General features: G+C 50.8%; 1 protein-coding gene across 3 annotated transcripts in view; it reads left to right on the forward strand.

Moving 5' to 3' along the window:
• The window catches only part of LOC144823528 (uncharacterized), a 457,863-nt gene that overhangs the window by 229,883 nt on the left and 208,075 nt on the right, over window positions 1-19,905 (forward strand). For all 3 annotated transcript variants that reach the window (XM_078682114.1, XM_078682116.1, XM_078682117.1), the window contains exon 4: window positions 3,689-3,802. In XM_078682114.1, coding sequence (XP_078538240.1) covers window positions 3,689-3,802 — 114 coding nt within the window. The remainder of the gene's footprint in view (window positions 1-3,688; window positions 3,803-19,905) is intronic.

Consider the following 19,905-nt stretch of genomic DNA (forward strand, 5'->3'; position numbering starts at 1 on the left):
AAAACAAGGTAGACAATGTCGAATTGAAGTAAATCCACAACTAAAGATGTTATGTTTGAATAAGATGATGTTAATTGATAGTCTGTACTGTATTGCATAGTGCAACATTTCTGGAATAAGAATGGCAGAGTATCATTATAATCACAGTCAATCACAGTTTAACGTCTAAAAAGGGAGGAACTCGAACACTCCACATATCAATCCAGTGTTCATCATTAAGTGAGCAAATATAGGCTGTGTTAAGTTTGAATTTAAAATCTCTCTACATATTGTGAAACAGTATCACTACTTGGTCGAGACCTGGGGATATATATTATGATTATTTTTTTCCCAATCCGAAATGGTGGTCCGATTATATGTAAGACTTGAGAGTGTTCTGACGAGCCGTTCCCAATCCAAAATGGCCGCCAGAGTAGTAGTAATTCTAAAATACCGCTTCATACACCTAAATAAACTACACAATAGGCCGCTAGAATAGGAGTAGGCCTGAGGAAAAATTGAGAGAGTGATTTTATTACATTTCGAAGAGATGTTTTGTACACGCCGGAGGTTTATACAATTAGTCACTTCCGGTTCACAGCGTTGTGAAGCTGAACACAACTAAACTTTCGAACCAAATATATCGACGGATAACAGTGCACTTTCAATCAATATTTATTAACAGTGAAGGAAGTTTAGTATACCCAAAAAGGAAATATAGATCGAAGAACAATTGCAGAATAGGGAGTATGCTTTCCGGGTCAAGCCCGGCAGCGGCAGTACAAATACGCCGCGTTTTGAGGTAGCCTTCTCATTCCACATCGAAGGGAAGGAACGAGCACGGAGGAGCAGGGAGGCCGATTTTAAAACGGAAGGTATGGAGACGAGGGACTTGTTATACTAAACCCTGAACTAGGGGAATGCTTAGTGGGTTGTAAAAAAGTTAGAACTCCCAACTGGTTGGTTTCCGTGTATTTAACTGAATAATCCTTGCCCTCGGAACAGGTCTGTTAAATTAAAGCTTGGACCGGTTGAACGTTGGGCGGGTTGAATTAAGGGATAACTCGAACCAGCCATAATTTTGGGATTTAACTTAGTAAGTCCTGCACCTATTATATACATCTATTTGCACTAAATTATGACATAAAGGGGTCAGCTACAAAACTATAGCACTGAGTAACTTAGTTATAAATGAATCATGGATAAATAGCAATACGAGTACATGACCATAGTTTTATTCGACTTACCTTCACAGAAATCGAATTTCCTGACTAAAAGAATCTACTGGTTGGTGGATATTCACAGACCCACTCAACCGCAACTATAGATGCTGGTGAGTACTCACCCATTAGACAATGAGAGGAATATTTAGAAAGACAGACCTGTTTTTTCATATATAGACCAACATATGAGATTTATCATATGTCATTTTTCCCATACATAGGCCACAAGAAGAATTTATCTCTCAAAAAAGAATACCTTATCGTCAAAAAGAAACCACTTCTATTGACCACGGTGGCCCCTCCGTGCAAATATAAAAACGTGATGTTCTATCTTCAAGGTAAATTAATGAGCCTCAGGTAGAATACCTGCGATAATCTGAGCCTTAACAAGAAATAAAAGGGGTATATCTATCTCTATTTTTCCTATAGAACTTTTAAACAATGGTGATCAATTTTCATGAAATCGATATCAAACTGAATCGCAATCTATAAGCGATCTCTACACAAGATGCAGGTACATTAAGCCCTACTATTAAGTAATAGAACCGAAGAACTAGTAATAATATCTTGGTACTATGTATAGTAGACGAGAATGACAGTAATTGAGGGGAGGAAGTAGCGAGGGACCTAGACAACAACCTTGAAGAAGCACGGTAGAAGAAATAAATATAATAAAATACACAATGATTCTAAAATATTGTCATTTGTTTATAGATACCAAGTCAAATGTCCTTAATGTCCTGAAGAAGGTGTCAAGACTTACAAGCACCGAACCGCCGCGTCGACTTTTTACACTTTGACTATTTTTATATACTGTATTACCGCTTTAGGTGGTTTTTAATCATTTTGTATTATGTTTTAGATTGTAACCCATTTTGGGAGGCTTAAAATAAATTCTGCACATCCCTTTTTATATAAATTTTGTGTCCGTTAGTTACTTCCCTTTATTCATTTTGTTGTTGTCTTTGTAAGATCCTGTCTAGGCTACATATAGCAGAGACCAAACCCAACAAACTCCTCCTTAGTTTACTCCAGCGATCCCAGTCTGCTACAATCACAGGGACTCCAACAATTACTAAATCAAATTAAATCAAGCCCATAGTGATGACATCTTAATTTCAAAAGGCTAGATAACCATTCCCTTTGCAAAGTCCTCACCTTCCTCAAACCCAGGTACCACAGACCACAGGCCTCTTAGTTGAGGGTGGACATTTTATTGGCTACACTTTCAGGTTTCTAAAAAAAAGCAGTTGGCAACCTAGATTGTTTTTCTCCAGCAAGGTCTTTTCTGACTGGCTGGATGGGGAACCTCACTGGTCATTTGTCTCATTGTTCGAGGGATAGGCAGTGGCTGGTGCCTCACTTTAGGTTGAGTTTCTGCTGTCAATTCACTTCTCCAGAAGTGTATCATCAATCTGGTTGGGGCCAGGCCTGAGTAGGAGACAATCAGCAGCTTCTCCCAGAAGGTCATGTCTCCAACTTCCTTTTTGCCATCCCCTGCTGAGGAAGACTGAGATTCCACCTTCTAGTCCATAAGGTGGAGGTAAAGCTCCAACAACTGAACATCATGTGTACTTTAGAGAGGGCTCGCCTCTTCATGCAGTCTCACTTCAGTTTCACTCATAACACTTGACCTTAGGAACCAAGGGCGGTGAACCACTACCGCCTGTGTTACATAGCCGGCCTAGCTGAAATTTAACCTTGGTCCAAGCAAACCTTAAACCGGGAAAATAAATTGGCAAGCAGCATGCTCAATGAGCCTATCCTGACAGGCTACGACCTCTCCTTTCACCAGGATCACCAGGGCTCTTTGCTTACCCTACCCTGAATTGGTTACACTGGAGAAGTGCAAAGATGCACAGTACTGGAGCGCAGAAGTGCACTGTGGCTCCGTGAGGCCAAATAGCAGAAGAGACTCCCAGAATCCTGAGCCCCCTCATGCATATTAAAACACCAACACCACTCGATCTCACACACACTTTCCCCTGCCCTTAACCTCATGTGAGGTATCAGTGTCTTTTTAACATTCAGTCCTACTGACCGGGGCTGAGGCATGTCTACAGTGGCCCTCTTGGACCAACAAGGGCTTAAGTGAAGCCCTCCAGCCTGCACTAGAGGCCTCGGTAGTACCATTAGGTGTCCCAGCAACAGGCTCAAAGAGGCAGATGGAGTACCTCGTAGGCCCTGAGATCTCATTTAGGCCGATCCAGCACCAGGCCTGAAAAACTGAGTGTGTCAAGAATCATCCCCAGCTGTCACTGTGAGGCTTGTGTGGCTTCTGCAGTGACATGGCAGGTGCTTCAGGCTGACGAGGAGAGTAAACCTGGTGTGTTTGCATAACTCCAAGCGTCAGTGGTGAAATATGTGGTTGCAAGTGTACTTTGCTTCCCCTCTGAATGCATATTAGCCCTATTTTTGAATAGGGCTGAAAGTGAATACATAACATGTCATTGTATAAATGATAAGTTTGTGTCTGTATTTTCCAGGTGATGTGGATGCAGATGCACATGACTTACTCCAGACAAGTGGAAATGAGAATGACTATCTGAAGACTTCTCAGTGCACAGAAGGAAAAGAACAGAATGACTGTCTCAGTGCAGGTGAGATGGAGGGGTGGTATCGCTGTTACGCTCTATAAAATACATTCCATCTTCCACTACCCTCCTTAGCACCGATAACAAAAACATGCTTTCCTAAGAAGAAATGGGACCCAATTCTAAAATAAGCTAATACATTAAAAACATTTATCATCATCAAAGCAAGTTTATGCTTACAGTCAGAGTAGATTTATACATTTTTGTGAAGAATTCCAAGTGTACATAGATACAAAAAACTCCCACTAGACCTATATTTCTTTTTTGTACATTGGCTACAGCTCTACGGGGCTATTTGCAGATACCAAATAACAACCTTGCAGTTTCTGAATCTCATATTTGTTATACATCGTAGTTACTCAAAAATCATTATTTCAAGATATATATAAAAAAGTAAAACACATTGTTTTTTATATACGTTTTCCTTTTTACGTTTCTTTTGTATGCATATCCGATAATTTCATCTGTTGACAGAAGTCAACATGTCCATTTATTTATTTATTCATTCAAAGTTTTATATAGCGCGAACAAGATCTTTGCAGATAACAGAGCGCTTTACAGAAACAAAGGGTAGGGAGAACAAGGGGGTGATTAAAAAAACTCTTGAGAACAATATAATAGTCGGTAATAAGTGAGTAGCTAAGTAGGATAACAATCAAGTAAAAATATAATACAAATAAACAATCAGGGAACCAATAATGCAGAAGCCGTGCAATGTCTTTGATCCAGTAACAATAGAGTTCAGGTGAACTTAGCCATAAGGATGGCTTTTACCTCTTTCTTAAAAAATGCAGTGGATGAAATAAGCCTGGTTTCAGGAGGGAGTGCATTCCAAATCCTGGTGCCATTCCTGAGAAGGAGCGTTTGTATGTTTTTTCCTTCCATTATTCTTTGACATGGACAATATCATCTATTTAATTTCCTTAAATTTGTGTGACCCCTGTTGATTGATCAAACTCTTATACTGACCTCTCACACCAACAATCATACTCTTTCAAGTGTACTTGTTGGAAAGAATTGTGACTGTGGCAGCTTTTTAGGTCTCGACCTCTGCCAATGTGCTTGCGCATTGCAGATATCGAGACATATAGAGGCGGAACAGGAAAGCTGACCAATAGGGCTTTGGCAGGCGGATTACGCTGAGTGCACGTGCCCGTGCACGCGCTTGCCATTTGCTCCCCGAGCCGCCTGCATCATCGCATCAGACCCGCCACAGCAATGCCGAGAGCTTCACACTTCAAAGGAATGCTCTCCCCCGCCCCCCTCTGCGCAATGCCTCGCTCCCGTTTGCTTCCCGTCTCTCCGTGCTTACTGCAATGTGTCTCTCCCTCCCCCCCCCCCCATAGCGCTGTTTTTTAGGTTTCTGACTTCAAAGGCTAACGCTCCCCCGCCCCCCCCCCTCCCCCGCTACAGCAATGCCGAGGGCTTGTTTCAGAAAGTCGGTGTGCTTGATGCTGTAGTGTTATAGGTGACCATCGGTCTCCCTGACGGGGTTTTTCAAGCACTATGGCATCAAAACGATTTCTCTTGATGCAAGCACTTACATCCATTGCATACATTGCTTTCGCATGAGAATGAATCAACAAAAAGAACTTTTAAATTATTTTGCTTTACGAGGTGAGGAATGGGATGCTCGTGCAATTATGTGCATTATGCATACTTGGTTGTCATGCAGGCTTGCAACCTTTGTTTGTTGAGATGTTCGAGATGGTGCATGGGTACATGGAAAGTATGCATAGATGTGATAATAAGAGGAGCTGTAATGCTGTGAGGTTTGTGGTGTGAGACATGGTGGTTCTAGCCCTTATCTCATTAGAAAGTTACCAGGCCCAAGTCGGCGCAGACAGGTGATGCCCTTCTCTACACCCACCCACTTTTTCTCAGGCATCTAGACGAGCCACCCAGATGGAATTGGTGAGTAAGTTGGACTGAATTTTCCATGGCTGTGATTGGCTTCATCTTGGCAGCCAGGTTACGTGGCCTACTGTGATCTGAGCCGCAGGCTAATTGGTGGCAAGGCTTCCTCGCGTGCCATATATCTCTCATCTTCCTCCTCTAACTCTCTCGTCATGCATCTCACATTCACTGTCTCGTGCACGAACATTCATTGTATCTCGCATTGAGTTTCTCCACAGCCTTCCTCTCCTTGTCTCTGTCTCTCTCTCTTCATGCATCTCACATTCTGAACGTTCCTCTCGTCCTGCAATCTCTCTAGTTTCTTTCTCTCTCTCACCCTTGCTCTCATAACGTATCACAATCCTAGTCTCTCTTGCCTTCTTCGGTCTCGTTATCCTTGTATTTCACACTCAATGACTCTCCCTCCTAACACTCTCTTTCTGTTCAGTGGCCTTTATTCATGGCCTCATGTGCAAATCTCAGGTCGCGCTACAGGTGCAATTTTTGTGCAGCATCTGGATATTATTTGCGTGCAGAGGTAGATGTAAAAAATGATCACAGCACAAAATGGCATTCAGTAGGATTCAATATTCATATTAAAGAGGCAGAAGTGTGCTTTGTGAATCCTGCCGAATGCCTGTGAATGCAAGGATAGAAGCCTATAAAGGGCAGCAGACTTAAGTCCCTCCATTCATATTCACAAAATTGTGTTTTTTTTTAATTTTGTTTTTTTATTGCAGTCGCTGTCTATCAAATGGACAAGGGCTGGAAAGAAAAAGACAGTTCAAATGATGCCAAGTGCTCTGTGGAGGCATTTTTCTTTCCAATGCCAGAGCTGCCTTCACCCTCACACACCCTCTCACACCCCCTCACATCCCCTCACCCTCCCTCACCCCTCACCCTCGCTCACCATCACACCCCTCACACACCCTTTCACCCTCGCACACCCTTTCACCCTCTCACTCTCACACACTATCTCGCCCTCACACACCCTCACCCTCACACACCCTCACCCTCACATCCCCTCTTATCCCCTCCCAGCCCCTCCCCCTCCCATCCCCTCCCCCTCCCCCTCCCTCACACCCTCACACCCTCACACACCCTCTCACCCTCACACACCCTCTCACCCCCTGTCACCCCCTCACATCCCCTCCCCCTCCCTCACCCCCTCACCCTCGCTCACACCCTCACCCTCGCACCCCTCACCCTCACACACCCTTTCACCCTCACACACCCTTTCACCCTCACACACCCTTTCACCCTCACACACCCTTTCACCCTCACACACCATCTCACCCTCACACACCCTCACACCCCTCACATCCCCTCTTATCCCCTCCCCCTCCCACCCCCTCCCCCCTCACCCTCACACACCCTCTCACCCTCACACACCCTCTCACCCTCACCCACCCTCTCACCCTCACCCACCCTCTCACCCTCACCCACCCTCTCACCCTCACACCCTCACCCACCCCCTCACACCCTCACCCACCCTCACACACCTCACACACCCTCAACCACCCTCACACCCCCTCACCCTCACACCCTCACACACCCTCACACCCCTCACCCTCACAACCCTCTCACCCTCACCCCCTCACAACCCTCTCACCCTCATCCCCTCACACCCCCACACACCCTCACCCTCACACACCCTTTCACCCTCTCACCCTCCCTCACACCCTCACTCACCCTCACACACCCCTCACACACCCTCTCACCCTCACACACCCCTCACACACCCTCTCACTCTCACACACCCCTCACACACCCTCTCACTCACCCTCACACACCCTCTCACCCTCACACACCCTCACACCCTCACACACCCTCTCACCCACCCTCCCTCTCCCTCACACGCCCTCACCCTCCCTCTCCCTCACATGCCCTCACCATCACCCTCCCTCTCCCTCACATGCCCTCACCATCACACTCCCTCTCCCTCACATGCCCTTACCATCACACTCCCTCTCCCTCACACCCCCTCACCCCCTCACACCCCCTCACCCACTTCCTCACCCTTACACACCCTCACACTCACACCCCCACACACCCTCACCCCCACACACCCTCACCCTCACACACACCCTCACTCTCACACACCCTCACCCTCACACACACCCTCACTCTCACACACCCTCACCCACCCTCACACACCCTCACCCACCCTCACACACCCTCAACCTCTCACACACCCTCAACCTCTCACACACCCTCAACCTCTCACACACCCTCACCCTCTCACACACCCTCACCCTCTCACACACCCTCACCCTCTCACACATCCTCACCCTCTCACACACCCTCACCACTCTACCACTCTACGGCCCTCACTTTACCGCCATCACTCACTCTACCGCTCTCACTCACACTACCGCCCTCACTCTACCACTCTACCGCCCTCACTCTACTGCCCTCACTTTACCACTCTACCGCCCTCACTCTACCACTCTACCGCCCTCACTCTACCACTCTACCGCCCTCACTCTACCACTCTACCGCCCTCACTCACTCTACCGCCCTCACTCACTCTACCGCCCTCACTCACTCTACCGCCCTCACTGACTCTACCGCCCTCACTGACTCTACCGCCCTCACTGACTCTACCGCCCTCACTGACTCTACCGCCCTCACTCACTCTACCGCCCTCACTCACTCTACCGCCCTCACTCACTCTACCGCCCTCACTCACTCTACCGCCCTCACTCACTCTACCGCCCTCACTCACTCTACCGCCCTCACTCACTCTACCGCCCTCACTCACTCTACCGCCCTCACTCACTCTACCGATAGCCCTCCTATCTATCTATTGCCCTCCCTCTATCTATCGCCCTCCCTCTATCTATCGCCCTCCTTCTATCTATCGCCCTCCTTCTATCTATCGCCCTCCTTCTATCTATCGCCCTCCTTCTATCTATCGCCCTCCTTCTATCTATCGCCCTCCTTCTATCTATCGCCCTCCTTCTATCTATCGCCCTCCTTCTATCTATCGCCCTCCTTCTATCTATCCCCCTCCTTCTATCTATCGCCCTCCTTCTATCTATCGCCCTCCTTCTATCTATCGCCCTCCTTCTATCTATCGCCCTCCTTCTATCTATCGCCCTCCTTCTATCTATCGCCCTCCTTCTATCTATCGCCCTCCTTCTATCTATCGCCCTCCTTCTATCTATCGCCCTCCTTCTATCTATCGCCCTCCTTCTATCTATCGCCCTCCTTCTATCTATCGCCCTCCCTCTCTTCCACCCACCTCCTTCTCTAACTCCCTGTTCTCTTTTGCTGTGCTGATCTGCTGCTCTCTTCCACGCCGCCTCCTTCTTTAACTCCCTGATCTTTTCTCCTGTGCTAATCTGCTGCTCTCTTCCACCCGCCTCCTTCTTTAACTCCCTGGTCTCTTCTCCTGTGCTGATCAGCTGCTCTCATCCACCCCACCTCCTTCTTTAACTCCCTGGTCTCTTCTCTTCTCCTGTGCTGAACTGCTGTTCTCTTGCACCTGTCTCCTTCTTTTTTTTTTTTTTTAATTTTTTTTTATTATTATTGCTAGCACATGGTATACAGTAACGGTGAATCATTCTTCAAAGCAGCGTCAACATTCAGCTGCCTGCAATCAAATAGAGCAACTTTTTGTATTTTACCCCCCCAACTTTAAACTAGCTACTTCAAGGGTCAAAGTTCACGATCCGTGTCAAAAATCCAATGCAACAAATGGCGTGTCTAGAAGCATCTAACAGCATTGTATGCGGTCATTGATAATAACAATCTCGCCTGTACTTACAGTTCCCAGGGCCTCGTGTCGTGCGCTGCTTCTGATCCCTACTCCTCGCTCCCACCCACTACTCTATATCCACCTCATCTCCTGAGCTGTCCCCATCTTCCTCTTCAGGCAGAGGCTCGCAAATGTCCCCTCTGTAAGTGTTCCAGGGTGTCCAAATTTTGTTCCATTTGCGTGGATTAAGTCTCTGTTGGTACACCGCCCTCTCTGTCACCATAAGCATGTCCATGTTTCTGCACCACTGCGCCAGTGTCGGTGTCTCCAGTGCCCCCCATTTACTTGCGATATCCCGCTTTGCCAGCATCACACCAATGATCACCCATCGTTTCGCATGCAGTGACATGTCTGTTGGGCCCCATACATTCAATAGGCATACCCTAGGGTCAGGCGTGAACGGGTTCTGGAGGGTCTGGCTTATCGTGCGTATTACACGCCTCCAGTATTCTTGTATATTAGGACAGGTCCATACAGTGTGGAACAGTGTACCCTCCTCCCCACAATTCCTCAGGCAATATGGGTGTTCTGCCCTGTGTATTTTATATAGTGTCGTGCGGGTGTAGTAAACCCTATGCAATACTTTAAATTGGACCAATCTGAATCGGGTGGAAATACCTGCCTCCCTGGGCGATGCCAGAGCTGCATTCCAGTCTGCCTCATCCAGGTCCCCTATCTCGTCCTCCCAATATTCCTTCAGCTTCCCTAGTGGATCCGGTAGGTTGTTCAGTAGTTTACGGTAAGTGAGGGAGGTTGCACTTGACTCCATATAGTCCGTAAGCAGTCGGTCCTCTAACGGAGCCGACTCCGGAATTGTCACACCCGGCTCCAACACAGACATGAGTGCGTGCCTAATTTGTATGTATCTGTATGTTTCAGTCAGCCCAAGGTCGTACTGCTCCCTCAGGGTCGCAAAGGAGAGCATGCCCTCTCTTGTCCAGAGATCGCCCACCGTGGAGATTCCGATGTTATCCCATTGATCAAACCCTTTAGAACTGCGCAGGTTACCGAGGGCCTTGGCATCCCATAGTGGTGTGAGTTTAGTGATCACTCCCTCCCATGCCAGCCGCCTCTGAGCTTTGTGCCATATAGAGACAGTGTGTTTGGTAGGTCCTTCCAGCTTCCTCACCATTCCTTTGTTGTAGAGTGGGGCCAGGAGGGTGGTCGTGCCCAGTTGGCGTCTATCCGCCATGTAAGCCGGGTCGTCCTGTGCACTATGGATCCACTGGTTGATCACCTTAAGGTGAGCTGCCCAATAGTACAATTCAAGGTTGGGGAGGGCTATCCCCCCACTATACCAGTCTCTAGTTAATTTCAACTGCGCTACCCTGGCCGGTTTGCCACCCCACAGGAGGCCTGACAATTGCGCCGACACGTGGCGGAAGAATGATATGGGGACCATCGCCGGCGTATTTTCCAGGACATACAGGAAGCGAGGCAACGCCATCATCTTAAAGAGCGCTGCCCTACCTAGAAGTGTCAAGGGGAGACTCTTCCAGTGGCGCACGTCTGCTCTCAGCCTGTCCAGTTGGGGCTGAAGGTTCAGGTCTAGAAAGGTTGCGTGTTCCCTTGTAATTTGAATCCCTAGGTACTTGAAGGAAACGGGTTCTACGAGCAATTGGCAATCCGTAGGTAGGACCGGAAGGTCGCCCTGCACCATATAAATTATGGACTTGGACCAGTTAAGTTTATAGCCTGAAGCTGCACCGTGTCTCTCGCACAGTGCCAGTAAGACCGGGATACCGCTTGTGAGGTCCGTGAGGTATACGAGCATGTCGTCGGCATACAGGGAAACCCTATCCTCCCATCCACCCCCCCACTGTATGCCTTTCAGCAGCTGGGTGGTTCTGATAATCGTGGCCAGGGGTTCCAGCACTAAGGCGAATAACAGCGGTGAGAGCGGGCACCCTTGTCTCGTGCTCCTTGCCAGCGGAAACTCCCTCGAGATATGTCCGTTTGCAGTCACCCTTGCCACGGGATCGGTGTACAGTAGCCTGACCCACGATATGAATTTCGAGCCAATACCCATGTGTTCCAGGACCGCAAATAGATAGCGCCACTCCACCATGTCAAACGCCATTTTGGCATCCAACGACAGCACCGCTGCCGGCTCCTCCAACCGTGGGGCTCGGGCCAGCACCCCGTGCAGCCGTCGCAAATTCAGCGCCGTGCTCCGGTGTGGCATAAAGCCCGACTGGTCCGGGTGTATCAGGTGCGCCAGATGGGGCAGCAGTCTGGTGGCCAATAGTTTTGCCAAAATTTTACTCTCGGCGTTGAGGAGGGAGATCGGGCGGTATGATCCGCACTCTTCAGGGGGTTTGCCGGGCTTAGGAATTACGATGATTGTGGCCATGCGCTGATCAGGAGGCAATCGCCCCTGCTCCTGGCACTCCCTGAACACACGGAGCAGTGGTGTGGACAGCGTTTCGGACATGAGTTTGTACCATTCTATCGGCACACCATTGGGGCCCAGCGCTTTCCCTGGGTGTAATGCTGCTATAGCTATCTGTATTTCTTCAGCCGTCAGGTCGGAGTCAAGCTCGTCCCGGTGGTCTTGTGGGAGAGTGCGGGTAGGCACCCCTACGAGAGAGCCCTCCGCCATCCCCCGCGTGACCTCGTACTCAGGGGAGTATACGGAGTGAAAATGGTCTGCCAGGAGTTCTACTATTCGCGCCGGGCTGGTATGTATCTCACCACTAGGGTCCTTCAGTTGCAGTATGGCCCTCTGCCCTCCCCGTGTCTTCTCCAACCACGCCAGGAGCCTCCCCGCTTTATCTCCTATGTCATACACCCTACTCGTTGTTGCTGACATACTGTCCATTACCCTGCGGCGCAAATGCTCGGTGTGACGCTGCTGGCACAGTCGGAGCGTGTGTTGGGTAACCTCAGTCGGGTTCCCCTCGTGGTCCCGCGTTGCCTTGTCAAGTTGTTCCTCTAGATCTATCAATTCCTGACGCTGTGTGCGCTTCTGCTGCGTGATTACTGAGATTGCCTGCCCGCGAAGAACCGTCTTGTAGGCCTCCCACAGGGTTGCATGTGACGCTACTGAACCTGCATTTTCAGTGAGGTAAGATCGCGTACCTCTCTTCAAAGCCCTGGCTATACCCGGTTCCCTGAGGTAACCCGGGTAGATCGGGTAGACTCGTCTATGGGTTCGTTCCTGACTGGACAGAGTCAGCGTCAGCGGGGAGTGATCGGAGACCCCTCGTGGTCTGATCTGAGATTCAGTGAAATTGAGGAGGCCCCCCCCCCAACGTGAGGAAATAGTCAATCCGTGATAGGCTATCGTGGACTGCCGAATAGTATGTGTATTGCCGGTCTTCTGGGTGGAAACGCCTCCATACATCTATTAAACCCTGTGCTTCCAGGAAGTCATGCAATCTGGAGGGCCCCGGTGTTCGTGTGCGCACTGGGTGGCGGTCTAGGGAGTCGTGTGCCACTGCATTGAAATCACCTCCCACAATGAGATCCCCTTCTGGAAGGTCTAGCAAAAATGTCCCCAGTGCTGGGAGGGCTATGGTGTGTAGTGCCGGCGGGATGTACACCGAGACCACGTTGAGCGGCTTTCCCTCCCACTGCCCATGTATCGCCGCAAAGCGCCCCTGAGTGTCAGTGCTAACTGATTGGGTTATGAACCTGGACGAGCGATGCATTAATATCCCTGTGCCCCGGGACCCTCTAGTAAACTCAGAGTGGACAACCATACTGTAGCCTTTCCTATCTAGGGCCCTTGTGGCTGTGCCAGTGAGGTGTGTTTCCTGTAGTAGGACCAGGGCGGGATTCAACCTTTTTATACTCTGTAGGACCAGCCCCCGTTTAATTTTGTCTCCCAGACCCCTCACGTTCCATGACATGAGGCTTAACGGGGATGCCTGCCCCATATTAGTGCCCCCCCCCATCATGCTTGAGTGAGCGGAGGGATAATTTGCGCGCGTGGAGGACCAGGAAGCCTGTGAAGTGAGCCTGTGCGCTGTGCCGCGACACTATCAATCTACGCTCGTGTGCCCCATCGTAACTGTCTTGACCCTGTGTACAAACTAAGACCCATAACCACATCCTACCCCCAACTCCCCCCCTCCCTGCCCCCCTGCTCAACGGACTCAAAACTGCCCGCCCCCCCAACTCAGCAGAGTGCCTGACCCCAACCCAAAACATAGTACTTGCTCGCTGGGGTGAAGGACTCTCCGCAGTCAGCGGCCCCCTTCCTCGGCTGCGGAGGCCCCTCCGCCCAGTGTCCAAGGCGGCCATGCCAGTCGTCGTTGTCATCAATTCAGCCAGACATTAGCAGTGACTCACTGTTCTCCGTCGGCGGTCTCTTCATGAAGTTCAGTCAAAGGGGAATGTACCTCCGCATCCTCGTCGTTGGCTTGTGGGCCCTGTCGGGATCCAGCATTATGGTGTTTTGTCTGCCTGTTGGAGCGACGAGGGAGGCCCGCCGTCCTCCACCCCTCTAGCCAGTCCTGCGCCACCTCCGGGGAATCAAAAAACCAAGTTTTGTTGTCCGCCACGACCCGAAGCTTGGCCGGAAAAAGCATTGAATACGGGATTTCCCTTGCTCTCAGTTCCTTTTTTACTTCGAAAAAGGTTCTCCTCCTCCGTGCAACCTCGGCTGTGTAGTCCGGGAAGAAGGCCAGTGTAGCGTTCTGGATCTTAATAGGGGGCGAGTTCCTTGCCGCCTGCAGGATGGCGTCCCGATCACTGAAATTGAAGAGTCTCGCTATGATCGGTCTGGGGTTAGCGCCCGTCTTATGGCGTCCCCCCGGGACCCGGTGCGCCCTTTCCACTGTGAAGAAGGCGGAAAGTCCTTTGGGCTTTAGGGTCTCCTTGATTAGGGTCTCCACATATAGGTCCATCGCCCTCGTGTCTTCCGATTCCGGCACACCTATTATACGGATGTTGTTCCGCCTCGAGCGCCCTTCCTGGTCATCGAGCTTGTCACGCAGTTCCTTATTTTCTTTTGAGATGCGCTCCATGCTAATCTGCAGCTCCGATACGTCTTCAACCAAGGCTTTGGTCACCACCTCCATAGTATTCACCTTCTCCGTCATCTTATGAAAGTCCGCCCTTATAAGCGTGATTTCGGCTGAGATCGACCCCACCGTGGCTTGCACCTGCGTGAGGGCCCGCATGACGTCGTCTATAGTCGCCTTCTTGCCACCGGACGCGTCAGCAGTCTTGCCCGATTGTGATTTGGCGTCCGGTGAGGGAGAGCCAGGCTTGTCGTATGCAAACCGGTCCAGGCGCGACTGCGCCACCACGTTTTTCGGCCCCTTGCCGGCCATCACGGCTGCGGGTCTCGCCAAAGGTGAATGTAGCCGGTAACCGCTGATCCGGTCCAACTATTTGTTCGCGTTTACACCCGGTTCCTCTGGGGTCGCTCCAATCGTCCCTTCCCCAGACCGCTGCCGGGCACAGTCCAAGGGCCCACGCTGCGTCCCGAGGTCCGGTGTGTCCCCTGAGAGTTGTTTGTGGCTCTTGCGGCCAGCGACGACAGCAGGTATCACAGGGTCCCCGTAGTCTGGTGATGCTCTTACAATGTCAGTAAGGTGAGGTTGCCAGCCGAGACTCAGACCCTCGCGTGGGGCAGTCGATAGTCTATTTCCACCCTGGAAGAGCGTCAGCTACTCCCCTCCATTCCCACGTGTGCCGCCCTTGTCTTGCGGCCGTCGGATCTACTGCCTGATACCCCTGGTGGTAATGTGGGGCCCGTGACACCGTCGGGTGAACTTGTCCGGAGTTAGGGTGAGTGTCCCGCGTGGAAGCACTTTTGCTCTCGGAGTCCGCACTGGGAGGAGGCGCAATCAGGTCTATTATTCGCCCGGGCTCCCCGCCTCTCCGTGCGCCCTTGTTCAGCGGGGGGGCCCAGGAGCTACACTGCGGTCACTTAGGCAGCGCGAGTTCCTCCGCCGCCTGTCCCAGTGCTCTGGCTGCCGCGCCGAGTCTGCAGCGGCTGAAGCAGGGCTTTATGGTGACTCAAGATGGCGGTCTCCAGTCCCGATGTCGCCGCACTGAGCGCCGGTCTCCGTCCCTGCCGGCCGTCCGGGTCGTTCTCCTCCTCACCTCATACGGGCACTCAGGCACGCACCCCGGGCTCCTGAAGTCCGGCAGCAATGGCTGGACGCTCCGGTTTTCTCTCCGCCGTCGTTGGCCGCGGCCGGGCACTTCCGGTGGTTCTCTGCCCGGGACAGTCCGCTTCCTGCCAGGTCGGCAGCGCAATCTGCTCCCCGGCCCGGATGTCGGACACAGGCCCACACGGGGCACGGTCAAAACTGCTCTTCCCGACCTCGGATTGAGGTCCCGCTGGTCTGATTCACTGCCGCCCGGTCCTGGGCTTCGGTGCCTTCCCGCCTGGGAAAGTCTGTTAAAGGATAAATGGTCGGATTTCTCTGGGAGCCGCTTCAGTCACAGAGCTCTCCTCCTAAGCTGCCGCCATCACCGGCTGCTGGCCACGCCCCCCACCTGTCTCCTTCTTTAACTCCCTGTTATCTTCTCCTGTGCTGATCTGCTGCTCTCGTCCACCCCAACTCCTTCTTTAACTCCCTGTTTGCTTCTCTTGTCCTATGCTGATCTGCTGTTCTTTCACCCCGCCTCCTTCTCTAACTCCCTGTTCTCTTCTCCTGTGCTAATAGGTTGTTCTCTTCCACCCCCTTCCTTCCTTAACTTCCTGTTCTCTTCTCCTGTGCTGAACTGCTGCTCTCTTCCACCCCACCTCCTTCTTTATATCCATGTTCTCTTCACCTGTGCTGATCTGCTGCTCTCTTCCGCCCTGCCTCCTTCTCTAACTCCCTGTTCTCTTCTCTTCTCCTGTGCTGATCTGCTGCTCTCTTCCAACCCGCCTCCTTCTTTAACTCCATGTTCTCTTCTGCTGTGCTGTTATGCTTCTCTCTTCCACCCACCTCCTTCTCTAACTCCCTGTTCACTTCTCTTCTCCAGAGCTGATCTGCTGCTCTCTTCAACCCGCCTCCTTCTCTACCTCCCTGTTCTCTTCTCCCGTGCTGTTCTGCTGCTCTCTTCAACCCCACCTCCTTATTTAACTCCCTGTTCTCTTCTCCTGTGCTAATCTGCTGCTCTCTTCCACCCACATCCTTCTTTAACTCCTTGTTCTCTTCTTTTCTCCCTCTGCTGATCTACTGCTCTCTTCCACCCCGCCTCCTTCTTTAACTCCCTCTTCTCTTCTGCTGATCTGCTGCTCTCTTCCACTTCGCCTACTTCTCTAACTCCCTGTTCTCTTCTGCAGTGCTAATCTGCTGCTCTCTTCCACCCCACCTCCTTCTTTAACTCCCTGTTCTCTTCTGCTGTGCTGATCTGCTTCTCTGTTCCACCAACATCCTTCTCTATCTCCGTTCTCTTCTCTTCTCCCGTGCTGATCTGCTGCTCTCTTCCACTCTGCCTCCTTCTCTAACTCCCTGTTCTCTTCTCTTCTCCTGTGCTGATCTGCTGCTCTCTTCTACCCCGCCTCCTTCTTTAACTCCATGTTCTCTTCTACTGCGCTGTTATGCTGCTCTCTTCCACCCACCTCCTTCTCTATCTCCCTGTTCTCTTCTCTTCTCCCAAGCTGATCTGCTGCTCTCTTCCACACGCCTCCTTCATTAACTCCCTGTTCTCTTCTCCTGTGCTAACCTGCTGCTCTCTTCCACCCACATCATTCTTTAACTCCTTGTTCTCTTCTTTTCTCCCTCTGCTGATCTACTGCTCTCTTCCACCCCGCCTCCTTCTTTAACTCCCTCTTCTCTTCTGCTGATCTGCTGCTCTCTTCCACCTCGCCTACTTCTCTAACTCCCTGTTCTCTTCTGCTGTGCTAATCTGCTGCTCTCTTCCACCCCACCTCCTTCTCTACCTCCCTGTTCTCTTCTCCTGTGCTGATCTGCTGCTCTCTTCTACCCACCTCCTTCTTTATATCCATGTTCTCTTCACCTGTGCTGATCTGCTGTTCTCTTCCACCCCGCCTCCTTCTTTAACTCTGTTCTTTTCTCCTGTGCTGATCTGCTGCTCTCTTCCACCCCACCTCCTTCTTTAACTCCCTGTTCTCTTCTCCTGTGCTGATACGCTCTTCTCTTCCAGCCCGCCCCATTCTCTAACTCCTTGTTGCCTTCTCCGGTGCTGATCTGATGTTCTCTTTCACCCCGCCTCCTTCTCTAACTCCCTGTTCTCTTCTCCTGCACTGATCTGCTGTTCTTTTCCACCGCCTCCTTCTGTAACTCCTGGTTCTCTTCTCCTGTGCCGATCTGCTGTTCTCTTCCACCCCGCCTCCTCCTTTAACTCCCTGTTCTCTTCTCCTGTTCTGATCTGCTGCTCTCATCCACCCACCTTTTTCTTTAACTCCTTGTTCTCTTCTCTTGTGCTGATCTGCTGTTCTCTTCCACCCCACCTCCTTCTCTACCTCCCTGTTCTCTTCTCCTGTGCTGTTCTGCTGCTCTCTTCCACCCACCTCCTTCTTTAACTCCCTGTTCTCTTTTGATGTGCTGATCTGCTGCTCTCTTCCACCCACCTCCTTCTCGTATTCCCTGTTCTCTTCTATTCTCCCGTATTGATCTGCTGCTCTCTTCCACCGCCTCCCTCTCTAGCTCCCTGTTCTCTTCTCTCGTGCTGATCTGCTGCTCTCTTCCACCGTGCCTCCTTCTCTAACTCCCTGTTCTCTTCTCCTGTGCTGATCTGCTGCTCTCTTCCACCCGCCTCCTTCTTTAACTCCCTGTTCTCTTCTCCTGTGCTGATCTGCTGCTCTCTTCCACCCACCTCCTTCTCGTATTCCCTGTTCTCTTCTATTATCCCGTACTGATCTGCTGCTCTCTTCCACCGCCTCCCTCTCTAGCTCCCTGTTCTCTTCTCTTCTCCTGTGCCGATCTGCTGGTCTCTTCCACCCGCCTCCTTCTTTAACTCCCTGTTCTCTTCTCCAGTGCTGATCTGCTGCTCTCTTTCACCCCACCTCCTCCTTTAACTCCCTGTTCTCTTCTCCTGTGCTGATCTGCTGCTCTCTTCCACCACACCTCCTTCTTTAACTACCTGTTCTCTTCTCCTGTCCTAATCTGCTGTTCTCTTCCACCCGCCTCTTTCTCTAACTCCCTGTTCTCTACTCCTGTGCTGATCTGCTGCTCTCTTCCACCCCACCTCCTTCTTTAACTCCATGTTCTTTTCTCCCATGCTAATCTGCTGCTCTCTGCCACCCGCCTCCTTCTTTAACTCCCTATTCTCTTCTCCAGCGCTGATCTGCTGCTCTCTTCCACCCCACCACCTTCTTTAACTCCATGTTCTCTTCTCTTCTGCTGATCTTCCGGTCTCTTCCACCCGCCTCCTTCTTTAACTCCCTCTTCTGTTCTTCCTTGCTGATCTGCTGCTCTCTTCCACCCCGCCCCTTCTCCAACTCCCTGTTCACTTCTGCTATGCTGCTCTCTTCCACATACATCCTTCTGTAACCGCACACACACATACATACAACCACGCACACACACACACATACAGCCACACACACACAACCACACACACACAACCACACACACACACAACCACACACACAAACATCACCCCACACATCATCCCACACATCACCCCACACACACAACCACACATCACCCCACACACACAACCACACATCACCCAACATGCACAACCACACATCACCCCACACGCACAGCCACACACTCAACCACAAACACCACCACACACACAACCACACACAACCACACACACAGCCACACAACCACACACACAACCACACGCACACACAACCACACCCAACCACACACCCAACCACACACCCAACCACACACCCAACCACACACCACCACACACCACCACACACCCAACCACATACAACCACACACATACAACCACACACACATACAACCACACACACAACCACACACACATACAACCACACACACACATACAACCACACACACATACAACCACACACACAACCACACACACACAACCACACACACACACAACCACACACACACACAACCACACACACACACACAACCACACACACACAACCACACACACACACAACCACACACACAACCACACACACACACACAACCACACACACACAACCACACACACACACAACCACACACACACACAACCACACACACACACACAACCACACACACACACAACCACACACACACACAACCACACACACACACACAACCACACACACACAACCACACACACACAACCACACACACACAACCACACACACAACCCCACACCCAACCACACACACACAATCACGCATACAAACACACACACACAACCACACACAACCACAAACACAGCCACACATACAACCACACCCAACCACACCCAACCACACCCAATCACACACAACCACACACACAACCATACACACAACCACACCCACCCACCCACACACACACAACCACAAACACACAACCACACACACACACACAACCACACACATCTATCGCCCTCACTCTATCTATCG

Source organism: Lissotriton helveticus, chromosome 3_1, assembly GCF_964261635.1.
Source record: "Lissotriton helveticus chromosome 3_1, aLisHel1.1, whole genome shotgun sequence".
In the NCBI taxonomy this organism is placed as follows: Eukaryota; Metazoa; Chordata; class Amphibia; order Caudata; family Salamandridae; genus Lissotriton; species Lissotriton helveticus.